Here is a 20,733-nt window from a genome sequence, read left to right as displayed (position 1 = left end):
GTGGCCATCCCCCCTGGGGGGTGATTTCTCACTTTCTTTCTCTCTGTCTCTCTCTGTCTTTCTGGCAAGCGCACACGCCCTATTGCAAAAACCTCTCAAAAAAAAAAAAAAGAGAAAAAAGACTCATAAAATGTGTAAATGTTTGATTTAGAAACGGTGGTATGTTACTTACGAGTATATCATCTGACAAGAATTAATTTTCTTTTTGGTTCTAGATATGCAGATCGTGCAAAACAAATTAAATGCAATGCTGTTATTAATGAGGACCCCAATGCCAAACTGGTTCGTGAATTAAAGGAAGAGGTGACACGGCTGAAGGACCTCCTTCGAGCTCAGGGCCTGGGAGACATTATTGATAGTAAGTGAATTAAGGATCTACACGAGATCTAATCCTTTTCTCTTCAGGGTTCTTATATTAAAATAAACTTAGATTTAAGTAACTTGATGAAGCTTCGTGGTAGTGAAAATGGTTTTCTGCCTTTTTTTTTTCTTTAAAAAAAATAAGTAGTGAAAATGATCTTAGGATTCCCTTAGTATGTAACATGATATCCATTTGAACTCATGAAATTAGTTTTCAAAACATGAATAAGTCGCTATTTGTATTTTGTTAGAATTTCATTTTAGATTAGCACTAAAGTTTATTTGGAATATTAAACTTATCCTAGGTGAGAACTTAGTCACTAAATTAAAATGTTATGGATAGTTTTTATTTTTGTTTAGTAGGAGTCTCTGTGTTAGTGTGTGGTAGTAAGAAACCCACCATTCAAATCTAGTTCTAGATTAAATTCACTACTTCTGGCTTCCCCTCCTGTAAAATGGTTGAATGACCCCTTATTCCCTATGGAGGAAAGTCCAATTCCTATCAAATTAAAAAATTAGATTTCAAGAGAGTATTGTTTTACAATGTTGTCTTAAAATGTAGATTTTTAAAATCTCAGTGATTTTTTTATATGTCTGATCAGAAATTCTTGTATGTGAAAAAAATAGGTTATTCATATAGAATGGAATGTGGTAGAATATGATTTGTTTAATAAAGCCTAATTTTCTTTTTTAAGTATAAAGTTGATATTTCCTTGAAATCCTAATAATATTTTCAAGGCCTCTTGTAGTTTAGTTCTGATTGGAGCCTGAGTTTAGATGAATACAGTTTGTAAAAATGATCATATATTCTGAGTGTTAATTTCTTTATCTTCCTAAATGCCAAATATGATCTGTTCCCTCTCTGTCACTGCTGAGCCTGAACTTTGACCCTTCTTGTGTTTTCCTTCCTGCTTACCTTCAGTTGATCCATTGATCGATGATTACTCTGGAAGTGGAGGCAAATGTGTGTATTTCATGTATTGGTTATTTCCAGTACTCTGACTTGCTAATCTGCCTCTGCTGGATCAGCCTTAAAATGAGCTTTGCATGCCAGCGATCCTAACAGGGAAATCCCAGACAGAGCACACTCTAGAATAAGAAATGATTTTGTTTTTGCCTGTCTCTGTTTAGCAATGCAATTTTTGCTGCATTTCAGTTTGTGGCTTCAGTGAAGTTGAGAGGCTCGGGAATCTCTTGCTTCTTCTATTCTTCAGTTTTTCCCCCTATATGATTAAATTAAATCCTAAATCATAGATGATAGCATAACATTTATTGAGTGTTTATAATGTGCCAGGTGCTGTTCTAGCACTGTGAGTGTATTACCTATTTCAGTACTGTCAATGACAATGAAGAAGTTTCATTATGCCCATCTTACCAGAAGCCTGGAGGGGTTTGTTTGCTTGAGAGCCTGTGGTTTTATGTAGTCAGGTTGGGTAGGGTAGCTCAGAGCCTTTTTTATTTTTTTTTAATCATTTTTTTATTACTACTTTTGTGTGTGTGGGGGGGGTGTGTGTTGTGCACGCGTGTGTCTTTGGTGTGGAGCGTGGGTGTGTGCGCGCTCGGTGCACGTATGCCTTTTGACTTGCTCCCTTTGGAGTCTGATTATTTAATAGGAAAGTCCTTTTTAATTAGGTTTGTAAATCTAAGGCTTAACATGTGTAATTAAAAGGAACCATTTCCTGTCAGACAAACTATCTGGGGTTGAACTCTAAATGTTGGGTTAGTACTCCCCTGTGTTTGTGCTAAGTTGGTTTTCTCCATATCTTGGGCCTCAGCTTACTTGAAGATTAAACTTTTTTTTTCTCTTTTCATAAATTACAAGTTAAATTAAAAAAAAAAAAAACCTAAGTGTCTAAAATATGTGCTCAATGAAGGAATTTTATAAAGGACTGTACCTCATTCTCCATGTATGTCATTAAGTTGGTGAGGAAATAATTTCTTTACCTTTTTAAGATAATTCATCAAAGAATTATTATCTTAAATGAAGAACCTTGTTTTGGGGATTAATTTTTATATTCTCATTGATTTGTTTGTTAATTCCTGTAGTAAAGTAGTCCTGGCAGATAGAGGAGATGCACAGGAGAAATCAAATCTAGCCCAGGCTGTTGTGATGAGGTTAGGCATTTGAAGCGTTAGAATGACTTAGCACAGAAATGACTGTTGGACTAGAACAGCTCTGTCTGAGATTTCCAAAGCTGAACGATACTGGTGTGGAAAAGATGCCTTCGTGTTCTTGCTCTTGTGCTGAAGGTGTTGCTGCTACTACCAGCTTGTTGCCTACCTCTTTTCTGAGCAGCTGTGGCATTTCCTGAAAAACCATGCATGACTAAGTTTTAATTCTGTGTCCATGAAGGAAAGCAGCCCTGACTACTTCTCAGTTTCCATTTTTAATCTACTTCCCTTAATTCAAATAGGGCTTGCATGTGTCCATTGGACCTTCTAAACTCCTTCCATCCTGGTCTTTTCTACCTTGCTGCAATGGTAGCTATTTTTTGCTCCAATTCCTGTCCCTCTTTTAAAACATGCCTCATTGCTTGTTTTCCTGTGTTCTATATTTACAGATGGTGGTTTTCAAACTGTCTTGAAGCAACCACTGGCTTTAAGGGGCTTTAAGGACTGGCCTTGATAAAATAATAGCGATAATAGACACAGACAGAGCTAATAATAGTTTTCCAACTATTTGTAGTGACTCAGACTATATTCTTTAAGGAAAACCGACTTAGTTTTTATATGAATTTTAAACAGTATACATTTTCTCAAATTTAAAAATGAGCTAATTTTAAAATTAGAATGCACCAATATATATAGTTTTCCTCTGGTATCAGTTTGTTAAGATTGCCCCACGAAAGAAAGTACAAAGAGCAAATTAGTGAATTTTGGGTTTTATGAATTTTTTGGTAAAAACTAAGTTTAAAAGTGGGGTTTACAGTCCTATTAAAGACCTTAGTAAGTGAGGGACCAGTAGATGGCATAATGGCTATGTCACTGGACTCCCACGTAGTTGACCGTAGTACGAGTCCTGGACCCAGTGGTTTAAAACTCATGCCAGGCACATGTCTGTGTGCGCCCAGGATCCTGAGAGGAGAATGGAGGAGAAGGGATTGTGGCGTGGCCATCACCCACCCCCGGGGGGAGGGTGATTACTCACTCTGTATCTCTCAGTCTCTCCAGTGAGCGCATGCACCCTATAGGGAAAAAAATTTCTCATTAAAAAAAAAAAAAATCTTAGTAAATGAAAGTACCTCTCTAAAACCTGCATTTCCTACTTGAAAGCAGGCTTACCAGGAACCCATAGCTAGCAACGAGGCAAAGAAAGGACCTTAAATAAATTAGCAAAATAATCAACCTTGTAATTTGTTTGCTCTAGTAGATGAGTGGAAACTACACCAAAATGTATGTATTTGCTAATGGTTCTTCCCTGTTGAGGCAGTCAGTAGGTCCTGGGCTCTTAGCTGGAAATTACACAAAATTCCTGTTATTGCTTCAGTTACCTGTTGCTTTTATCTAAGGTATTTTTAAAAAATCCTTTTAGCATGTTGAAATGTTGCTGTACAAAAGACACTACTGAGTGATCAGATTTTTGTTGTAATATTTTCTTGGAAATTTTCACTGAACTCCATGAAACACTGGGCCAGGCCAATATGAGTCATTGTTGATAAATAAATGATCATCATTCCCCCCTTTCTGGTACAGATTACTGGAATTTAAGGGGTAGTTGAAATTGGAAGGCATTGTGGACATGGACCAGTAGGAGGAATAGAGGTGTGGCTGTGTAGGGAGGGTGTCTCAGCAGTATCCTTTGGGGCTCTGGTTACTCCTCCAGGATACAGTGTTAAACCCACATTGGCATTTTTTAGTTTTTAAATTCAGATGTGGTTCTTAACTTGTATTAAAGAGAGACATGTTTTAGAACTGCCATCTAGAACAAGTGTAACTTGTCTTTGTATTATAACTTGTCTTTGTCTTGGCGCTTTATTGCTGCCCTTTCTTACACTGGTGTTCCTTCCTTTTTTCCTTCCTCTGCTCTTTTCCTTTTCTGCCTTCCCTTCTTTCTGTCTCCCAGATCTGAAAGATTTTCAGAACAATAAGCATAGGTACTTGCTAGCCTCTGAGAATCAACGCCCTGGCAATTTTTCCACAGCATCCATGGGGTCCCTTACTTCATCTCCATCTTCCTGCTCACTCAGTAGTCAGGTGGGCTTGACATCTGTGACCAGCATCCAGGAGAGGATCATGTCCACACCCGGAGGAGAGGAAGCCATTGAACGTCTAAAGGTAGGTAAGAATTCAGAGCGAATGTAAGGTATTCTATAGGGCTCCACAACGCAAAGCTAGAACTAAAAATTGCTGAGATTTTGGCTTGACATATGGCGAACTTTCTCTTATAGGTGTCCTGAAAATGGAATTTTCTGGTTTGTAAGTTAATTTTTTTCACCAGAATGTTTGAGTCTGACATGGCCAGGCAGAGAAAGGAGAGGTGGATGGGCAGGTCACAGGTTGGTCATGCACTGTAACTGATAAGTAGATAAGTATATTAATTCTGGTATAGCTTATAAGTCATAGTGAAATTATTTTGAAAGAAATCTAGTCAAAACAAAATAATTAGTTTGAGACATTTGGTTTAATTTATATAGAGTCATGCTTCTGTTAGTAAATTAAATATGCAATTAAAATTTGAACATGCAAGTAGCTGTACCAGGTTTATTTAGATACACATGAAATTATACCTTCTGAAAATTCACAGGAAACTTTGATGCCCCATGATGGCTGTAGAGGACTATGTCCTCCTGTGCCGCTGCACCTGGGCCGCAGGGCTGCAGTGCTGTGCATATGCAGCTCATCTGCCCAGGGCATCCAGATTTGCTGCTGGAGGTTTTTCCAGCCCATTCTAGGCTTGCAGGTTCTGCCTTGTCTCTCTCATGAATATGAAAGTTAGGAGCAACTAAGCCTTCTCTTAGCTGTTTTCTCTTCTCGGTGATTCCAGTGAGGACAGGCAGTTGTCACCTGAGGTGCGAAGACAAGCTGCGTAGGAATCCTGCCCTCTCTCAGATGTCTGTGATAGCACCTTCTGCTGTTGACACAAATATGTTTTCTTATCCTGCTTGTCACCTCCAGGAAGATAGTTTGATCTATACCTTTTCGGCCTTTGTATTGAAGAGTGCTAGGTACCAGGCTAGGGGAAACAAGGAGGACAAAGAAACTCAAGATCAGTTGTACTGCCAGCCAGCAGGCCCCCTTCATGTTCATTCAGTGTTCCCCAGGACTGCTGCTTATTCAAGGATAACAGAGAACAGGGACCCACTTTGACTAACAATTGAAAGGCTTCCTGAACCTCTTCATTGCTAATAGTGAATTAAACTTGGTAATTGAAGATGTCAGATACTTCCAGTTTTCAGATGAGGCTAAAAAAGATTTTATGTGAAGAATGGGCTTCTTTCCTAATCAGCCTACTTTTTCCCTTGACATTTTACTCAGTTCAAAATAAGGTGCTTCAGAAACAGAAATAATGACCTTGTTTCTTCAGAGCATGTTAGGAGAAGGTGGGTGAAGTTCTAAAATACCTGGCAAAGGAGAAGGGAGTGTGAAATCTTTTTTATTAAATATTGCAATCTGCAGGTAATTTCTGCTGTTGGTAAAATTGACTTTGAAGTTTTACTAGAGATCTTTCTGATGACTTCATTTATGCATTTTTTTCATGACAGGCATCAGTGACTATGTTACTATGCAGGACTCCACTCAGAGCCAGGGTGGGAAATATGGGGCTCTCTGGGAAAGAGAAGTGAAACCTCCCACTTGCTGAATATTTAATATAAAATCTTTTTCTTTGGGGATTTCAAATCTTATTATTTACTTGTTAAAGCCTAGTACGAGGAGATTACCCTTTCCTTTGACATTCTTCTTGTTGTCAAAGGAGACATTTCTCCCTAACTGCCAAGTAGGACCAACTGAAAATGCTGAATGTTAGGAGTCAAGACGTTAACCAGACTCTCTAAGAATTAGGTCACCCAGTGTCTTCCAAATCGTTTCAAGGGAATAATGGTGTCATTATTCAGGGAGCTCTCCCCCAATGGCCTCCTTCCCACCACATGAAACAAAACAAAACTGAATTACTTGAATCAGAAAATAAATTCCTCTGTTTAAATTGTTCTTTAAGCCAACATAAATGAAAGTTTCCATATCCCTAGTTTGATTCTAGAGAGAAAATAGCTTCTTTACCATTTTTAGTTCATTCTCGAGTTTTTAATACATGGCAGTAGTTCACTGAAGCATAAACGCCTTAGTTCTGCTGTTATTTTGTGAATGGTGAGAATTCCATTCGGGCAGACCTGCATTTCAATGCAGGCAGATAACATCTTGCATCCACAGTTCTGGGCAGTGGTTGCACAATAGAGATACTTTCGAATGCCAAGAGGAGCCATGTTCCTAAGGCATGACATTGCGGGAGAGAAATACAGTAATGGAAAACTGCAGTATGGAGGTTCATTCATTTTCTTAACATTTTATTTCCCTTTGTTTCCCTTTATTTTTGAATGAAAAAAATATCAGTTGAGGGATCGGCAGGTGGTGTGGTGGTTAAGATGCTGAACTCGTAGGTGGCTGACCATGGTTCGAGCCCTGGACCTGGCAGCTTGCTTTCTTGTTTTCCCTCTCTTTTCTTCTGGTTAAATTAAAAATAGATAAATAATTAAATTACATAATAAATTAAGTAAATAATTCTTTAAGAAATATCAGTTCATAGGATGCTATTTTACATAAGGTACAGTTGCTGCTTCATTCATTGAATACCCTGTTTCTATACGTGTAAGCCGTGTATGTTACCCCATTGTAAACATTTTGATCTCTCCACACACCTCTGCTAAAAGAGAATAATATGTCATTGCCTTCAATTTTAAGTCACACTCTGACTTAACGTATTGCGCTAGCCACGTGATTGTCTCTGCAGAACTCCCTGCCTATCCCTCACGTACCCACAGGACCACTTCTTTCTTCCTTTGTGTCTGCTCTAACCTGTTCAATGAGGCCTGTCCTGACAAACTTTCTTCTAATTGCTTTTTCCCTTTCCCCTCAATTCTTTCTCTTCCTTTCTTTATTTTTTTCAAAAGTACAACTGTCCGGCATACTATGTATTTATCGATTAAAATGACTAAGTTGGTCTCCTTATTGTATAGAATGTAAGTCTCAGGAAGGCAGGGATTTCATTCCTTGCCCTATTCCTAGTTATCTATAACAGGACTTGATATCTAATGGGTTTTATGTAATTATTGAGTTAATAAATCATCAGTTACTTCTCTCTCTCCATAGTATATAGTAAGCTTCTTGAGAGCGGGAAACATGTTTTAGTTCTTTATTTTTAAAATCATTTTATTTAATTTTATTTATTCATCATTTGTTTTCATTTGATCTGAGGGAGACGTAGAGAGAGAAAGAAAGTGAGCCACCAGATCCGGGCCTCGAACCATTGTTGGTCACGTGTTGGTCCCATAGTTCTTACATTAGCAATGATTAGTCAGTTTTCAATTCAGTGGCTGTGTGCCGTCAGGTGAGATTTAATATTAAACCTTTGTATATTGGCTATCGGGTTGTGTTCAGGTGAGTGTTGTGTTATGGTGAAATTGTAGTGAAACAAAAGCAGTGAATTCCGTTGGAGACTTCATTCTTTCATAGAAGTGCTTGTCTGTCAAAAAATGTGTTTTGCATTTGGGAATTACCCTTCTTCCTCCTCTTCCTCCTCCTCCATACACACACACTCTCTCTCTCTAGTGTGCGCTTTCTCACTATTAAGGTATTTTTATTAGAACTAGGGTGATGTATACATATGAGACTGATTTTGTTTTCAGCTTAATCTTTATGATTATTACCTTACATATTGAAAAAGAAAACCTCTTCACATTAGTTTCAGACTCTTACCCTCTGATCCACATGTCTTTCATAGACATGGTGTGTTAAATTGTAAGACTTTGTCACTTTAACTGCATTTCCTTCCTTAGGAATCAGAGAAGATAATTGCTGAGTTGAATGAAACCTGGGAGGAGAAGCTCCGCAAAACAGAGGCCATCAGAATGGAGAGGTCAGTCAGTTAAAATCTGGGAATGTCTCTAACTTCCCAAGGGACTTTGGATTAGGTTTATAGTAAGAAAAGATGAAATAGAAGTTTTAAAAAAAGAACCTCCCTTCCTAAAACATGTGCTCAAAAAATATACCTGGCTGGGGACGTAGGCCAGTTGAATTTACACTTTGATTGATCAAATTTACATATATAAATGTTCTCTAGAAAGTCATAGTACCATATTACATGCTGCTAGGGATTCGTTAAAGAAATGGAACATATTGAAGGATAGAGTGCTTTATTTGTGAAGAGTAGACTGCCCTTGATAAAGGCCCAAATCCAAGTAGCTATTCTAATTATTGTCTTTCACAGTTACCCTCTCCACAGTCTGTCTGGTAAGAGAGTAGTTTGGGTTGTAGACTTTGAAACTCCTGTTAAATCTTAACTTCTCTTATCAGCTCTTTCCCCTGAGGGTAAGCATAACACAACGAGTTGCGCGTGCGAGTTGCACGTGCGCACACACACAGGCGCGCACACACACACACACACACACCAGTAAAGGTATCACTGTTGAAATAAACATACATTTTCCTTCTGTTAAAAGAAATGTAATACACTGTAAAGTTATATGTGATTCAATGTAATATAAATGTGTTCAGGTGAGTGTTGTGTTATGGTGAAATTGTAGTGAAACAAAAGCAGTGAATTCCGTTGGAGACTTCATTCTTTCATAGAAGTGCTTGTCTGTCAAAAAATGTGTTTTGCATTTGGGAATTACCCTTCTTCCTCCTCTTCCTCCTCCTCCATACACACACACTCTCTCTCTCTAGTGTGCGCTTTCTCACTATTAAGGTATTTTTATTAGAACTAGGGTGATGTATACATATGAGACTGATTTTGTTTTCAGCTTAATCTTTATGATTATTACCTTACATATTGAAAAAGAAAACCTCTTCACATTAGTTTCAGACTCTTACCCTCTGATCCACATGTCTTTCATAGACATGGTGTGTTAAATTGTAAGACTTTGTCACTTTAACTGCATTTCCTTCCTTAGGAATCAGAGAAGATAATTGCTGAGTTGAATGAAACCTGGGAGGAGAAGCTCCGCAAAACAGAGGCCATCAGAATGGAGAGGTCAGTCAGTTAAAATCTGGGAATGTCTCTAACTTCCCAAGGGACTTTGGATTAGGTTTATAGTAAGAAAAGATGAAATAGAAGTTTTAAAAAAAGAACCTCCCTTCCTAAAACATGTGCTCAAAAAATATACCTGGCTGGGGACGTAGGCCAGTTGAATTTACACTTTGATTGATCAAATTTACATATATAAATGTTCTCTAGAAAGTCATAGTACCATATTACATGCTGCTAGGGATTCGTTAAAGAAATGGAACATATTGAAGGATAGAGTGCTTTATTTGTGAAGAGTAGACTGCCCTTGATAAAGGCCCAAATCCAAGTAGCTATTCTAATTATTGTCTTTCACAGTTACCCTCTCCACAGTCTGTCTGGTAAGAGAGTAGTTTGGGTTGTAGACTTTGAAACTCCTGTTAAATCTTAACTTCTCTTATCAGCTCTTTCCCCTGAGGGTAAGCATAACACAACGAGTTGCGCGTGCGAGTTGCACGTGCGCACACACACAGGCGCGCACACACACACACACACACACCAGTAAAGGTATCACTGTTGAAATAAACATACATTTTCCTTCTGTTAAAAGAAATGTAATACACTGTAAAGTTATATGTGATTCAATGTAATATAAACAAAATTATGATAATAAATAAATAAATTTTTAAAAAAATAAACATACATTTTAAGAAATGATAGTCCTGCCTTCTCCCTTCATGGAAGTTGAGGCAGAGATGAGTTCTAATGAATGTACTGATACAGTAAATGTAATAGACTTTTCTTATTTATTATGAAGATTTTAAGCTATAATTATTGCATCAAAATGTTGGCAGACATGGGAACGTAACAGTTAGGAAAAATCACATTTATAAATTATATTCCATATGCCAAAGTTACTTTCCGATTGCATTCTTAGATTCTGAAGAAATAGCTGAGTTGGTTATATAGCCTTAAGAAAACTCCCTTTTTTATATTATAAGACATGTTACTTATGAATTAGTATCTTTTTCCCAATCAGATGAGAACAAAGTTTTTATGTGGGTGAATATAACTTTAGCATAGGAACATAATTTAATTCATTTCAAATGTGCTGTTTTTCTTAAAAATAATTTCTCATTAATTATGAGATAAGCACATTATTTCACATTTGCATTACTGACTTTAAATATGGCCAATTTGTTTTGTTTTATTTTTCAATTCATATTAGATTGACTTAATTGGCATTTTGGTATTGGTATTTTGATATGCTTTTTTTTTCTAGAGAGGCCTTGTTGGCTGAGATGGGAGTTGCCATTCGAGAAGATGGAGGAACCCTGGGAGTTTTCTCACCTAAAAAGGTAGGAAACCATGTTGTGAAACTCAACCAAACATAAACACTTTCTATCTGTCTTAGTGACGGGGCACTTCATCTCTTTCAGGGCTGGCCTTTCCACTCTTCTTTGTTTCTTTTATGTTGATACTTGACTTAATTTCAGATATTTCTGGTTTAATCTTACAGTATAGTCTTTCAGTACAAAGACAAACTATTTCTAAAAAGCCTATTATTTTTACTGTTTACGAAGGAAAAAACCTGAGGCAGTAAATCTAATTTCTGGCCATGGCTCAGTATGTTTAGTCATCTTCATTGTTGCTTTCTCTTAAATTCTCAACCTAACCTATCATACTTTGCTTCAGTTTTGGCTACTTTTTCTGTGTATATTTTCCCACAGAAGTCACCAACCCAGCTTTATAACTTTTTGGAACCAATTTCAGCTGTTCAGGTTTGTGTAGAAAATACCGCTTCCATTTGCTTCTACAGTGTGTATTATAGACAGCCATACCAAGTAAAGTAATTCCCGTCCTTACCCTTATAGATGCCTCTGCTCCCTTCTCAGTTTGTTTTTAAAAAATGACTCCGTAGTAACCTTCCTACTTACATAATCATAGCTGTAAAGTAGTTAGGTGGCTTTTAGCTAATTAGAATAGTAAGGGTTTTGTTTTTTTACTAGGTTGCTATGTAGCTATTGGATATTGCAAAACTATTATCAAATGATTTGTGTACTCATTTATACGACAACAACATAACATATATCGATGTACAGAACATGTATTTCTCATTCCACTAAATGGCCCTTCATTTCAATGACTGCAGATTGGCCCTCAGAGACTTAAACATCTTCATGCATCGGTTTTGATGTCATGATCTCTTTAGGTTAGGCTAATAGGGGTAGGGAGTTTTGAATTGGTGCATTTGTTTTATGTATTATGAAATATTCCTGGGGTTGTTGCTAGGACTCCTCTGGTTAGATTTTTCTGTTGTCACATGACTTCTTTACAAATTCCAATGTATTATTCTCAGTAGAAAAGATTGATTTATATGTTATGGAACTAGAACAAGAAGTATTTTATATGTTTATATTTTGAAAGATTAGTGTCATAATAGTTTTTCCTTCAGTCAAACATACATATATATATATATTCATATTACTGTGATTATAGAGATTTTAATAGTTGTAGTTCTGATAGAATTTAAATTGTGCCTTTTATATACACCTAAAGGTATTTCATAACACCTTTCAGTATTAAAAACTGTGGGGTCCCAGCTGCATTGGCATGTGCTGGTTGACATTCTTCTTGGCTACACGGCAGACTTGGGTTTAATTCCTGGCCCCCTCTAAAAAGCCAGAGATGGTGGGGATAGCAGGTGGCATGGTGGTTTAGTGCTGGATCCCACATGGCCAACTGTGTGGTTTGAGTTCTAAACCTGATGACTTCTAAAAACTTGCCAGGCCCATATTCTTGCATGCCCAAAATCTCAAGAGGATAATGGAGGAGAAGGGATTGTGGTTTGGCCATCCCCCCTGGGGGGTGATTTCTCCCTTTCCTTTTCTTTCTGTGTTTCTCCAGCAAGTGCACACACCCTCTGGCAAACATCTTTAAAAACAAACAAAAAAAAAAAAAAAAGAAAGAAAAGAAAAGAAAAAAAAAGCCAGACATGGTGGTATGCACCTTTAGTCTCTGCTCCTTGAGAGGCTGGGGCACGAGGATCATAACATAGCAAGACTCTTATCTTAAAAACAAACAAACAAACAAATAAAAACAAAACACAGGACTAGCAGGTGGCATGGTGGTTAAAGGTGCTGGACTCCCACATGGCTGACCATGGTTCGAGTCCCCGACCTGGCTGCTTGCTTTCTTCCTTTCCCTCTCTTGCACTCTCATGCCCTCCCTCTCTGGTCAAATTAAAATAAATAAATAGATTTAAATAAAATAATTCTTTTAACAAACCTCTGAAGCAAACTTATATTATGGTTTATAAAAATCTGACATTTAACACAAATTATCATTTTAATTCATATTATGATATAAAAAGCACAGAATTTCAAAAGATCCTAAAGCTTTTCCTTACTTTTTATTTTTTAGTTGCTAGTGTGCACTAGCCAGAGAGAAATGAGGAAGGGAGAAAACACCCCCTAATTCTCCACTGCTCCATTCTCTGGGGATTTGGGCCATGCACACATACTATATAGCATGTTGTTAAAGCTGCTAGAGCCAGGATTTGAACTGCAGTTGACCATGTGGTATCCAGTTCCCTTAATAATTAGTCTAGTCCATGGGGTTTGGCCTTACCTTTTTTGTTTGTTTGTTTTGGTGTTTTTTAATGACAAGGATCTTGATTATGATTCCCCTGCATCAGCCTCCCAGCTTGGACTATAGGTGCTTGCTATCTATTTATTTTACTTTTATGAGAAAGAGAAAGTATGTATGCATATAAGAAGAGGAAAACAAGAAAGAATTCAGTGTTTTTCACAGGGTCTTGCCATTGCAGTCTTATTCTGCTCCGGCCTCTTGCAGCATAACTCTAGCACCTGTACTCCTGTAGCTGGGCACTGGTTCTTTTTTGTTTGTTTGTTTGACAGGGTCTTACTTTGTTACCCAGGCCATTCTTGAGCTTGCCATCCTCCTTCCTCAGCTTCCTCCAGTCTCTGGGATTACAGGCACACTCCTGGTCTTAAGGTTGGACTAGGGATTGAACCCAGCCCTCCCATGTGGGGCATAACTTCTTAGCTCTATGTGCCACTGCAGCTGGGCCCTTATTCTTACTTTGATTTAACTCATCTTGCTTAATCTTCTAGACTTCCTCAGGAAAGAAAGCAATATGCCAACGGCCACATCCAAACTCAATTTTAGAACCTGTTGATGAGTTTTTCTTTTTACATAGGCCCCTATCATGATGGACTTTAAGAATCTCTGCCCACACAGAGGGCTTTGCTTTTCTCAAACAGAAAAGAGCTTTCTCAAACCAAGTTATTAAAATATAAAGGTAGATGCTAGTTGAGAAAATGTAGCCGTTTTTCTAATTTCTTTTTAACCATCTTTTGCTATTTCTTTTCTCAATCCCCTCATCTGACTCTTCTTTCATTTTTCCACATTTGCTGGCACAATCTTGAGTAGATTTTGGCCCCAAGACCATGTGACTTATTTTTGGATCCCAGTGGGGTATTTTCACCAAAGAAGGTTGGTTTTTAAAAAGATTTTGGAAATATTAGGGTTAGATGAAGAGGATTTTTAGAAGATGTTTATATTATTGAATGTCAGTAATTTTAGTTTTTTCCTTAAGGTAAAAGACTAATAATCTAAAGAGAATAACTGGGACCCAGGAAGAACTGATGAAAATTATAGAGGGAAATGGCCTGGGGTGTGGGGACATTATAATATATAAGTAAATTAAAAGTTTAATTTTTCTTGAGATTTTTGTCAAGATATTTATAAAAATTATAATTAACTCATCCAGAGAATCAGCCTATTCTAATTTTTTCCTTTGTGCTTTGATCTTATCAAATATTGGGTCTTGTTCTCTATCTCGGAACATAGGTTTGTAAAATAGAAGGAACTGGAGAAGCCTAAAGAGTGCTTTCTCTTTATTGTGAGGGACTTGCAAAAGTCTGTCTTCAGGCATTGTGGGGAATTGCAGATGCACAGCTTCCTAGGCCGTTTGTTGCGGCAGCCTCTCATGGTGGGGTTGCCCCAAATTGATCATCTGTAACCTTCTTTCAGACCCCACATCTTGTTAACCTCAATGAAGACCCACTAATGTCAGAATGCCTGCTTTATTACATCAAGGATGGAATTACAAGGTATATTTGTTTCTTGTTTTGGTCACTTAATGTATTCTTTTTCTCTGAGATGATTGAATAAAGGGAAAGTGTTGAAAAATTTATAGTAATGATTTGCTGCTGTTCTTATCTGAAATAGTTAAGAACTATCCTATTTACTCTTTCCAAATTGTGTGTTTTAGCTAGCAGAACCAATTACCATGTAGTTTATTTTCTAAAAGACCTTACATAAATTTTTTTTCCAACTTACATGAATTCATTAAAAAGTGTAGTTTGATGTAGGGAGATTGACCATGTATGAGAATAGAATTTGCAATTGAAAGCTTCTGATACAAAAAGACCTTACCTTTTTGTGCATACCAAAGGATATTCTTTGAGAGAAAGAGGTTCATTGTTTGTAGTGCTTTTTGTGTCTGAATTTCCCTGGGAAACTTTCTCTCGTGTTCAGGGTTGGCCAAGCAGATGCTGAGCGGCGCCAGGACATAGTGCTGAGTGGGGCTCACATTAAAGAAGAGCATTGTGTCTTCCGGAGTGAGAGAAGCAACAGTGGGGAAGGTGAGCATTCCTGGCTTGAGCTGCTCTGACAACTTTTTCATTCTGTATTATGAGAAAACCTTAACCCTGGGTATTCCCTCTTTCTGTCAGTGATACTTTCTTGTACAATCTAATATTGAAAAATGGAGAAACCTGGGCCGCTTACAAATGCCGGGATGGACATAGCTACTTTACATGAAAATAGCCTGGACAAAAGGAGCCCTTCTGTTACTGCCAAGAACTGAGCAGAACATAGGCAATTAGGCTTGGTCTTGAATGTTAATCATTTGATGAAAAGTTAGAAAAGAATATCCTGGGTAATAGATTCGAAGGACCTCAAGTCTTAGCCTGGTAGAATTTATTTTTACCTAAGAGGAAAGAAAAGGCCAATCTTGGTTTTTGCCTGGGTTATTAACAACAACAACAAATGGGTAATTTTGTATTGTGTGATTTGCTCCTTAATCAGAATACTACCCTTTAATCATCAGTTTCTGGTTATTACCTATGTTTTAAACTCAGTATTTCTGAAGGTTTTCAGTTTTATTAACTGAACTATTAGACAATCATTGAAATGAATATTTCCTGTCTTTTTCTTCTGAGATTAATCAAATTCAGTTAAATATTTTTATACTACCCACAGCTCCAAATAGCTTCTTATATCACAACTGGTTTTAGTTGCCCTTAAACAAATTGCTGTATAGGCACTTTAGCCACTTTGCTGATAGTAGTAATCTGTTTTTAATTATCATAAATCTTGGTAGCCAGCTGCTTTCTGTTATTGGATTCCACTGCTTTGTGATGATAACATTGGTTTGTGTTCCTCTTAGTTATCGTGACTCTAGAGCCCTGTGAGCGCTCAGAAACCTACGTAAATGGCAAAAGGGTGGCCCAGCCTGTTCAGCTGCGCTCAGGTGAGACTGGGAGAGGTTTGAAGTCTTCAGCAGTGCTCACGTGGTGTGTGTGGGCAACTTTAATTTTCACCTCTCTGTTTAAAGGTTGAAGTGAGTCATCTTTAGGATTGATGTTCTTAAAAGCCTCAAAAAGCTATCTTTTTGTATTATGAAGAGCAAAGTTATTAAACCAAATACTGTACATTTTAAAAGTGATTCCTGCAACCAGCAGGTGATGTCGGGATTAAGGCTCTGGATCCCACATGGCCAATTTCATGGTTCGAGAATAGAGAAGTGGTTGCAGCGTGGTCATCCCCTCCCAAGGGATGATTTCTCCCTTTCCTTCTCACTGTCTCTGTCTTTCTCTCTCTCTCTCTCCCACATACCCTAAGGCCAAAACCTCTAGAAAAAAAAAAGATTCCTGGACCAGTCCCATAGCCTAATGATTAAGGAGCTATAGCCCACATAAGCAATCTCATTTTGAATCTTGACCCTGGAAGCTTAAAAAACATATTGGATATGTGGGACCAGCAGTTAGCATAATGGCTATGTTGCTGGACTCCCACGTAGTCGACTATGATTTGCATCCCGTACCCGGTGGCTTAAACTCACGCCAGGCACGTGTGCGTGCATGCCCAAGATCCTGAGAGGAGAATGGAGGAGAAGGGATTGTGACGTGGCCATCCCCTCTGGGGGGTGATTTCTCACTTTCTGTTTCTCTCTCTCTCTCTGTCTGTCTGGCGAGCGCACGCGCCCTATAGCAAAAATCTCTCCAAAAAAAAAAAAAAACATACTGGATATGGGTGTGTACATGTCTAAAATTCTGACAATAGAGAAATGGAATTGAAAGGATGGTACTATTGTTGTAGAGTGCAACTGAATAAACGACCACCAAAGCCAGATTAAGGTTAAAGGGAATGTTTTATTAGCTGACAAGCAACTACAGCCTGAGGCTTAGGGGCTGAAAGTCAGAACTGTAGCCCCGACCGAAGTTTGAGTAGTCTTTTTATAGGGGGTCAGTTACCAGGGGTTTCTATGCAAACAGTAATAGAAGCTGAATCAAGCAGGTTAATTATTTCTGAGGGGAGTGGGTTTCCATGCAAGCAGTTACATTGCTAAACAAAAAGATTTCGGGCTAATTAGCAAAGACAGTAGCAGGTACAGGATGTCGTCCTGGATATGGTTTTCTATATGGCTAGCACAAGCTATTTTCCCATGGGAAGAGCAAGCAGGTTTACAGAAGCAGACAGCCATGTTAGGGTAAGGGAACAAAATGGACAAACCATTGTTCATGTGTAAGATCTAGTATGTGGCCTTCCACACTATGGGTTACTTTATCCCTCTCCTTTTCTTTTTCTGTCTCCCCCCCCACCTCTGGTGAGTGCACATATTCTCTGACAATTAAAAAATAAAACCAAAAAAAGGAAAAAAAATGATTTCTTACCCCATTTCTGTTTTGTGCTAGGAAACCGTATCATCATGGGTAAAAACCATGTTTTTCGTTTTAACCACCCGGAGCAAGCACGGGCTGAGCGAGAGAAGACTCCTTCTGCTGAGACCCCCTCTGAGCCTGTGGACTGGACGTTTGCCCAGAGAGAACTTCTGGAAAAACAGGGAATTGATATGAAGCAGGAAATGGAGAAAAGGTAACATGCACGAGACTTTCCTTCCCTTTAATATATAGTGTTTACGAAACTGCTCAGTGACGTCACAATTTTTTTTTTTTTTTCCCTAGGCTACAGGAAATGGAGATCCTATATAAAAAAGAGAAGGAGGAAGCAGATCTTCTCTTGGAGCAGCAGAGACTGGTAGGAGTCCATCCTGAGTCCGCTTGCTAGCTGTTAAGAGAAGGGCAGCTTGCACCCATATCTTCCCTCTTACAGCACCTGCCCAAGTTGCTTATTTAGCTCTTAGGGATACCACACACTTTTTTCTTTCATTTCCTTAATGGAGGATGAACTTAAATCTCCCAGTAGCTTTAGTCTGAAAAACTGTCCACAGAGGTACTATTTTGTGCCTTTTGTATCCTAAGAGTCAAATCTTTTAACACAACCAAGTTCTTGTTAAAAAAATCATGAGAACGTTCCCGGTAGCCTTTGCCTTTTGATCATTGTTTTTGAATTTGGAACAGTGGTGGTTCTCTTAAAGATAATTATTCTGAATATTGAATTTGGTGGGAGTTTGCCTTGGTTTTGTTTCTGATCACCTGATAGTACTAATTCTCTGCTCTTGGGCTGACTTGGGGATTGTTCTTGTGCTGGGCAGATATATTTTTTTTAAAGATAAACTGTGTCTGAAGTGTTGCTGCACAGTTGCATGTTTAACCCTTTTCTGTCCCCTGCATGGAGTCTGAATTCTAAGTAAGGTTCTCAGTGGCATGTGTGGTGACAGTGGGGACAGGCACTGCACATCTGACTCAGGAGAGAGGGGCTTTCTCTGGGCTGAAGCAGCTGGGAAGTCAGATCAAGGTCCCAGCTACAGTGCTAAGAGGAATAGCATTTGATGGGTTAATTGGTTTCCCAGTTTTGATAGAAACTGAATCTCAGGAAAAGTTGATTCACTAGATTTTCATTTTTAAAGCCAGCCAATTTGGATAACAAAGCCAGGTTATAAGAAGCTTGTCAGCTCTCATTTCATATATAAGAGAAAACTGTAATTAACCTTTGGGTACTGTGGATGTAGCTTACTTCTCATTTTTAAGATTCATGATCTAAAATAAGGGACGCTTAGGGAGAAGCCAAGGGTGCTGGCTTCTTCCCTTAGCATAAAGCATAGCATGTGAACCACAGCGTTACAGCCATGCTCTGTGCTTTGGAGAAGGGACCACTGCTAGAAGGGCCAGAAAAGCCAAGCACTTGAGCAAACACAGCTTTTTATAGATGCAGCACAGTTCTTGGGCATCCATAGTTCGTAGGTGGGACAGTGGGTTAAACCAATTAGTTATCTTGGAAATTATAGTAAAGTCAGAAAAAGAATAAATTGTAAGAATCAATCGAGTGTTTAGGACAAGATAGTAGCAATGATACAGATAGAGGCTTTTTAGGAGACCCACTTGGCATTTTGTTTTTAATGATAGCAGATTTAGCTACAATGTGATTAGGGGCTTGAAAGGTTTGTGACACATGAAGAAACCTTTTATCTTAATCATGTAGTATAATCTAATTACATGCCTCTGATGGTCTGTGAGAGCTCAAACATGGATAGGTGTAATTAAGCTCTATTTATTATTAACAGTAGTGCTTTGGATTTGAACAGTGCTTTATAATTTACAAAGAGCTTTAGCATCCATCATTTTATTTGATCCTAAAAGAATCGTCTTTGGTGGGTATGGATATAAGTAAATTGTGTAGTATGACTTCCCGTGTATAGTTGAGGAAACTAAGGGAAAAAGAAAGCTTTCTTTCCCACTCTTAAACATCTTATAAATCTTAAGTCTGAGGCTTAAACTTGGGTTTTCTGACTTGCTTCTGGGATGCATCCATTAGAGTACTGCTTCTCAATCACTGGAAGTCTTGTTAAAAGGTGGACACTGGGGGGCGGGGGGCAGGAGGTGACATAATAGTTAACGTGCTAGATTTCCATATAGTCGACCATGGTTCAAGTCCTGGACCTGGCGGCTTGAACCTTGTGCCCAGCACATGTGTGTGCTTGCTCAAAATCTTGAGAGGAGAATGAAAAAGATTTTGCAGCATGGCCATCCCCCCACTCAGGGGGTAATTGCTTTCTGTCTCTCTCTCTCTCTCTGTCTCTCCAGCAAGCATATGCGCCTTGTAGGGGGGGAGAAAAAAGAAATGTAGATGCTGATTCAGCAGGGGATGGGACGTGAGATTTTGCAGTTTTAACAAGCTCCTAGGTGATGCCCATGCTACTGGTCCTGGGACTACACTGAGTAACTGGGCATGAAAGAATAATGATGGTATTCTCCATAACTAAAGGCTGATGATCATTCTATTTTCAAATGAAGTTGATGACCACTAAATGGAGAGAAAGTTAATGTCTCTAAGGCATATTTAGTTTCCAGAGGACAAAGATAATTTACAGATAAATCAGGTCTGGTTAGCATTTGCTCTGTGTGTCTGAAAGCAGGCTAGGATTTTAAGAGCAGCTCTTTCAAGAAAGGAAGTTTCTCTCCTTCCAAAAGTCTGCCTGTCTATTCCACTTAAATATTTTACCTTAGGAGGTAAAAAGGATTTCTAAGACTTTTTCCTATAAAATATCTGCCAGGAATAGTACCGAATGGAAAATGTATTTCTTTATGCTATATCTGTCAATCAACAGAAACATTTCTAATGCACTCTGTGAACGTACATTAAGAGGATACAAATTAATTATTATTCAGTAACTATTATATGTAATCATTTCTGCAGATTGACATTGAAAATGGAATTCAGGCTTAAGAGTTTTCTATTATGAGTTTACCCTTGTGTTATGATGTGTTTCCCAACTGCATTTTCACATTGCCAAGCACTCCCTTATATTGGTGCTCTGTTACATGCCTGGCTGATTCTTTGCTCACTTTTTCACACAAATGTTTGAGTATCTTCTCTTTCATTTGTAAACGCTCCTTGCTGAGTCTCTTTAGGAGGCCCACTTCGCATCTGGTATTTAATGAAAACAGAAGCATCATTTAGTGACCTGGGAATTGGCTAAACCCCCCCCCCCCCCCCACGCGGAC

General features: G+C 38.3%; 1 protein-coding gene across 8 annotated transcripts in view; it reads left to right on the top strand.

Moving 5' to 3' along the window:
* Positions 1-20,733, top strand: part of KIF1B (kinesin family member 1B) — a 161,341-nt gene that overhangs the window by 54,324 nt on the left and 86,284 nt on the right. For 4 of the 8 annotated variants that reach the window (XM_006145353.3, XM_006145355.3, XM_006145352.3 and 1 more), the window contains 9 exons: positions 216-358; positions 4,502-4,635; positions 8,349-8,428; positions 10,800-10,875; positions 14,576-14,655; positions 15,083-15,189; positions 15,996-16,079; positions 17,524-17,704; positions 17,794-17,866. In XM_006145353.3, coding sequence (XP_006145415.1) covers positions 216-358; positions 4,502-4,635; positions 8,349-8,428; positions 10,800-10,875; positions 14,576-14,655; positions 15,083-15,189; positions 15,996-16,079; positions 17,524-17,704; positions 17,794-17,866 — 958 coding nt within the window. Of the gene's footprint in view, positions 1-215; positions 359-1,282; positions 1,325-4,423; positions 4,636-8,348; positions 8,429-10,799; positions 10,876-14,575; positions 14,656-15,082; positions 15,190-15,995; positions 16,080-17,523; positions 17,705-17,793; positions 17,867-20,733 lie in introns of all 8 variants that reach the window. The other 4 variants (XM_006145348.3, XM_006145349.3, XM_006145354.3 and 1 more) reach the window with 2 other exon arrangements.

Source organism: Tupaia chinensis, unplaced genomic scaffold (genome assembly GCF_000334495.1).
Source record: "Tupaia chinensis unplaced genomic scaffold, TupChi_1.0 Scaffold000146_1, whole genome shotgun sequence".
NCBI lineage: Eukaryota > Metazoa > Chordata > Mammalia > Scandentia > Tupaiidae > Tupaia > Tupaia belangeri.
The sequence above is the reverse complement of the archived record's forward strand: the minus strand, read 5'-3'. Positions and strand labels throughout refer to the sequence as shown.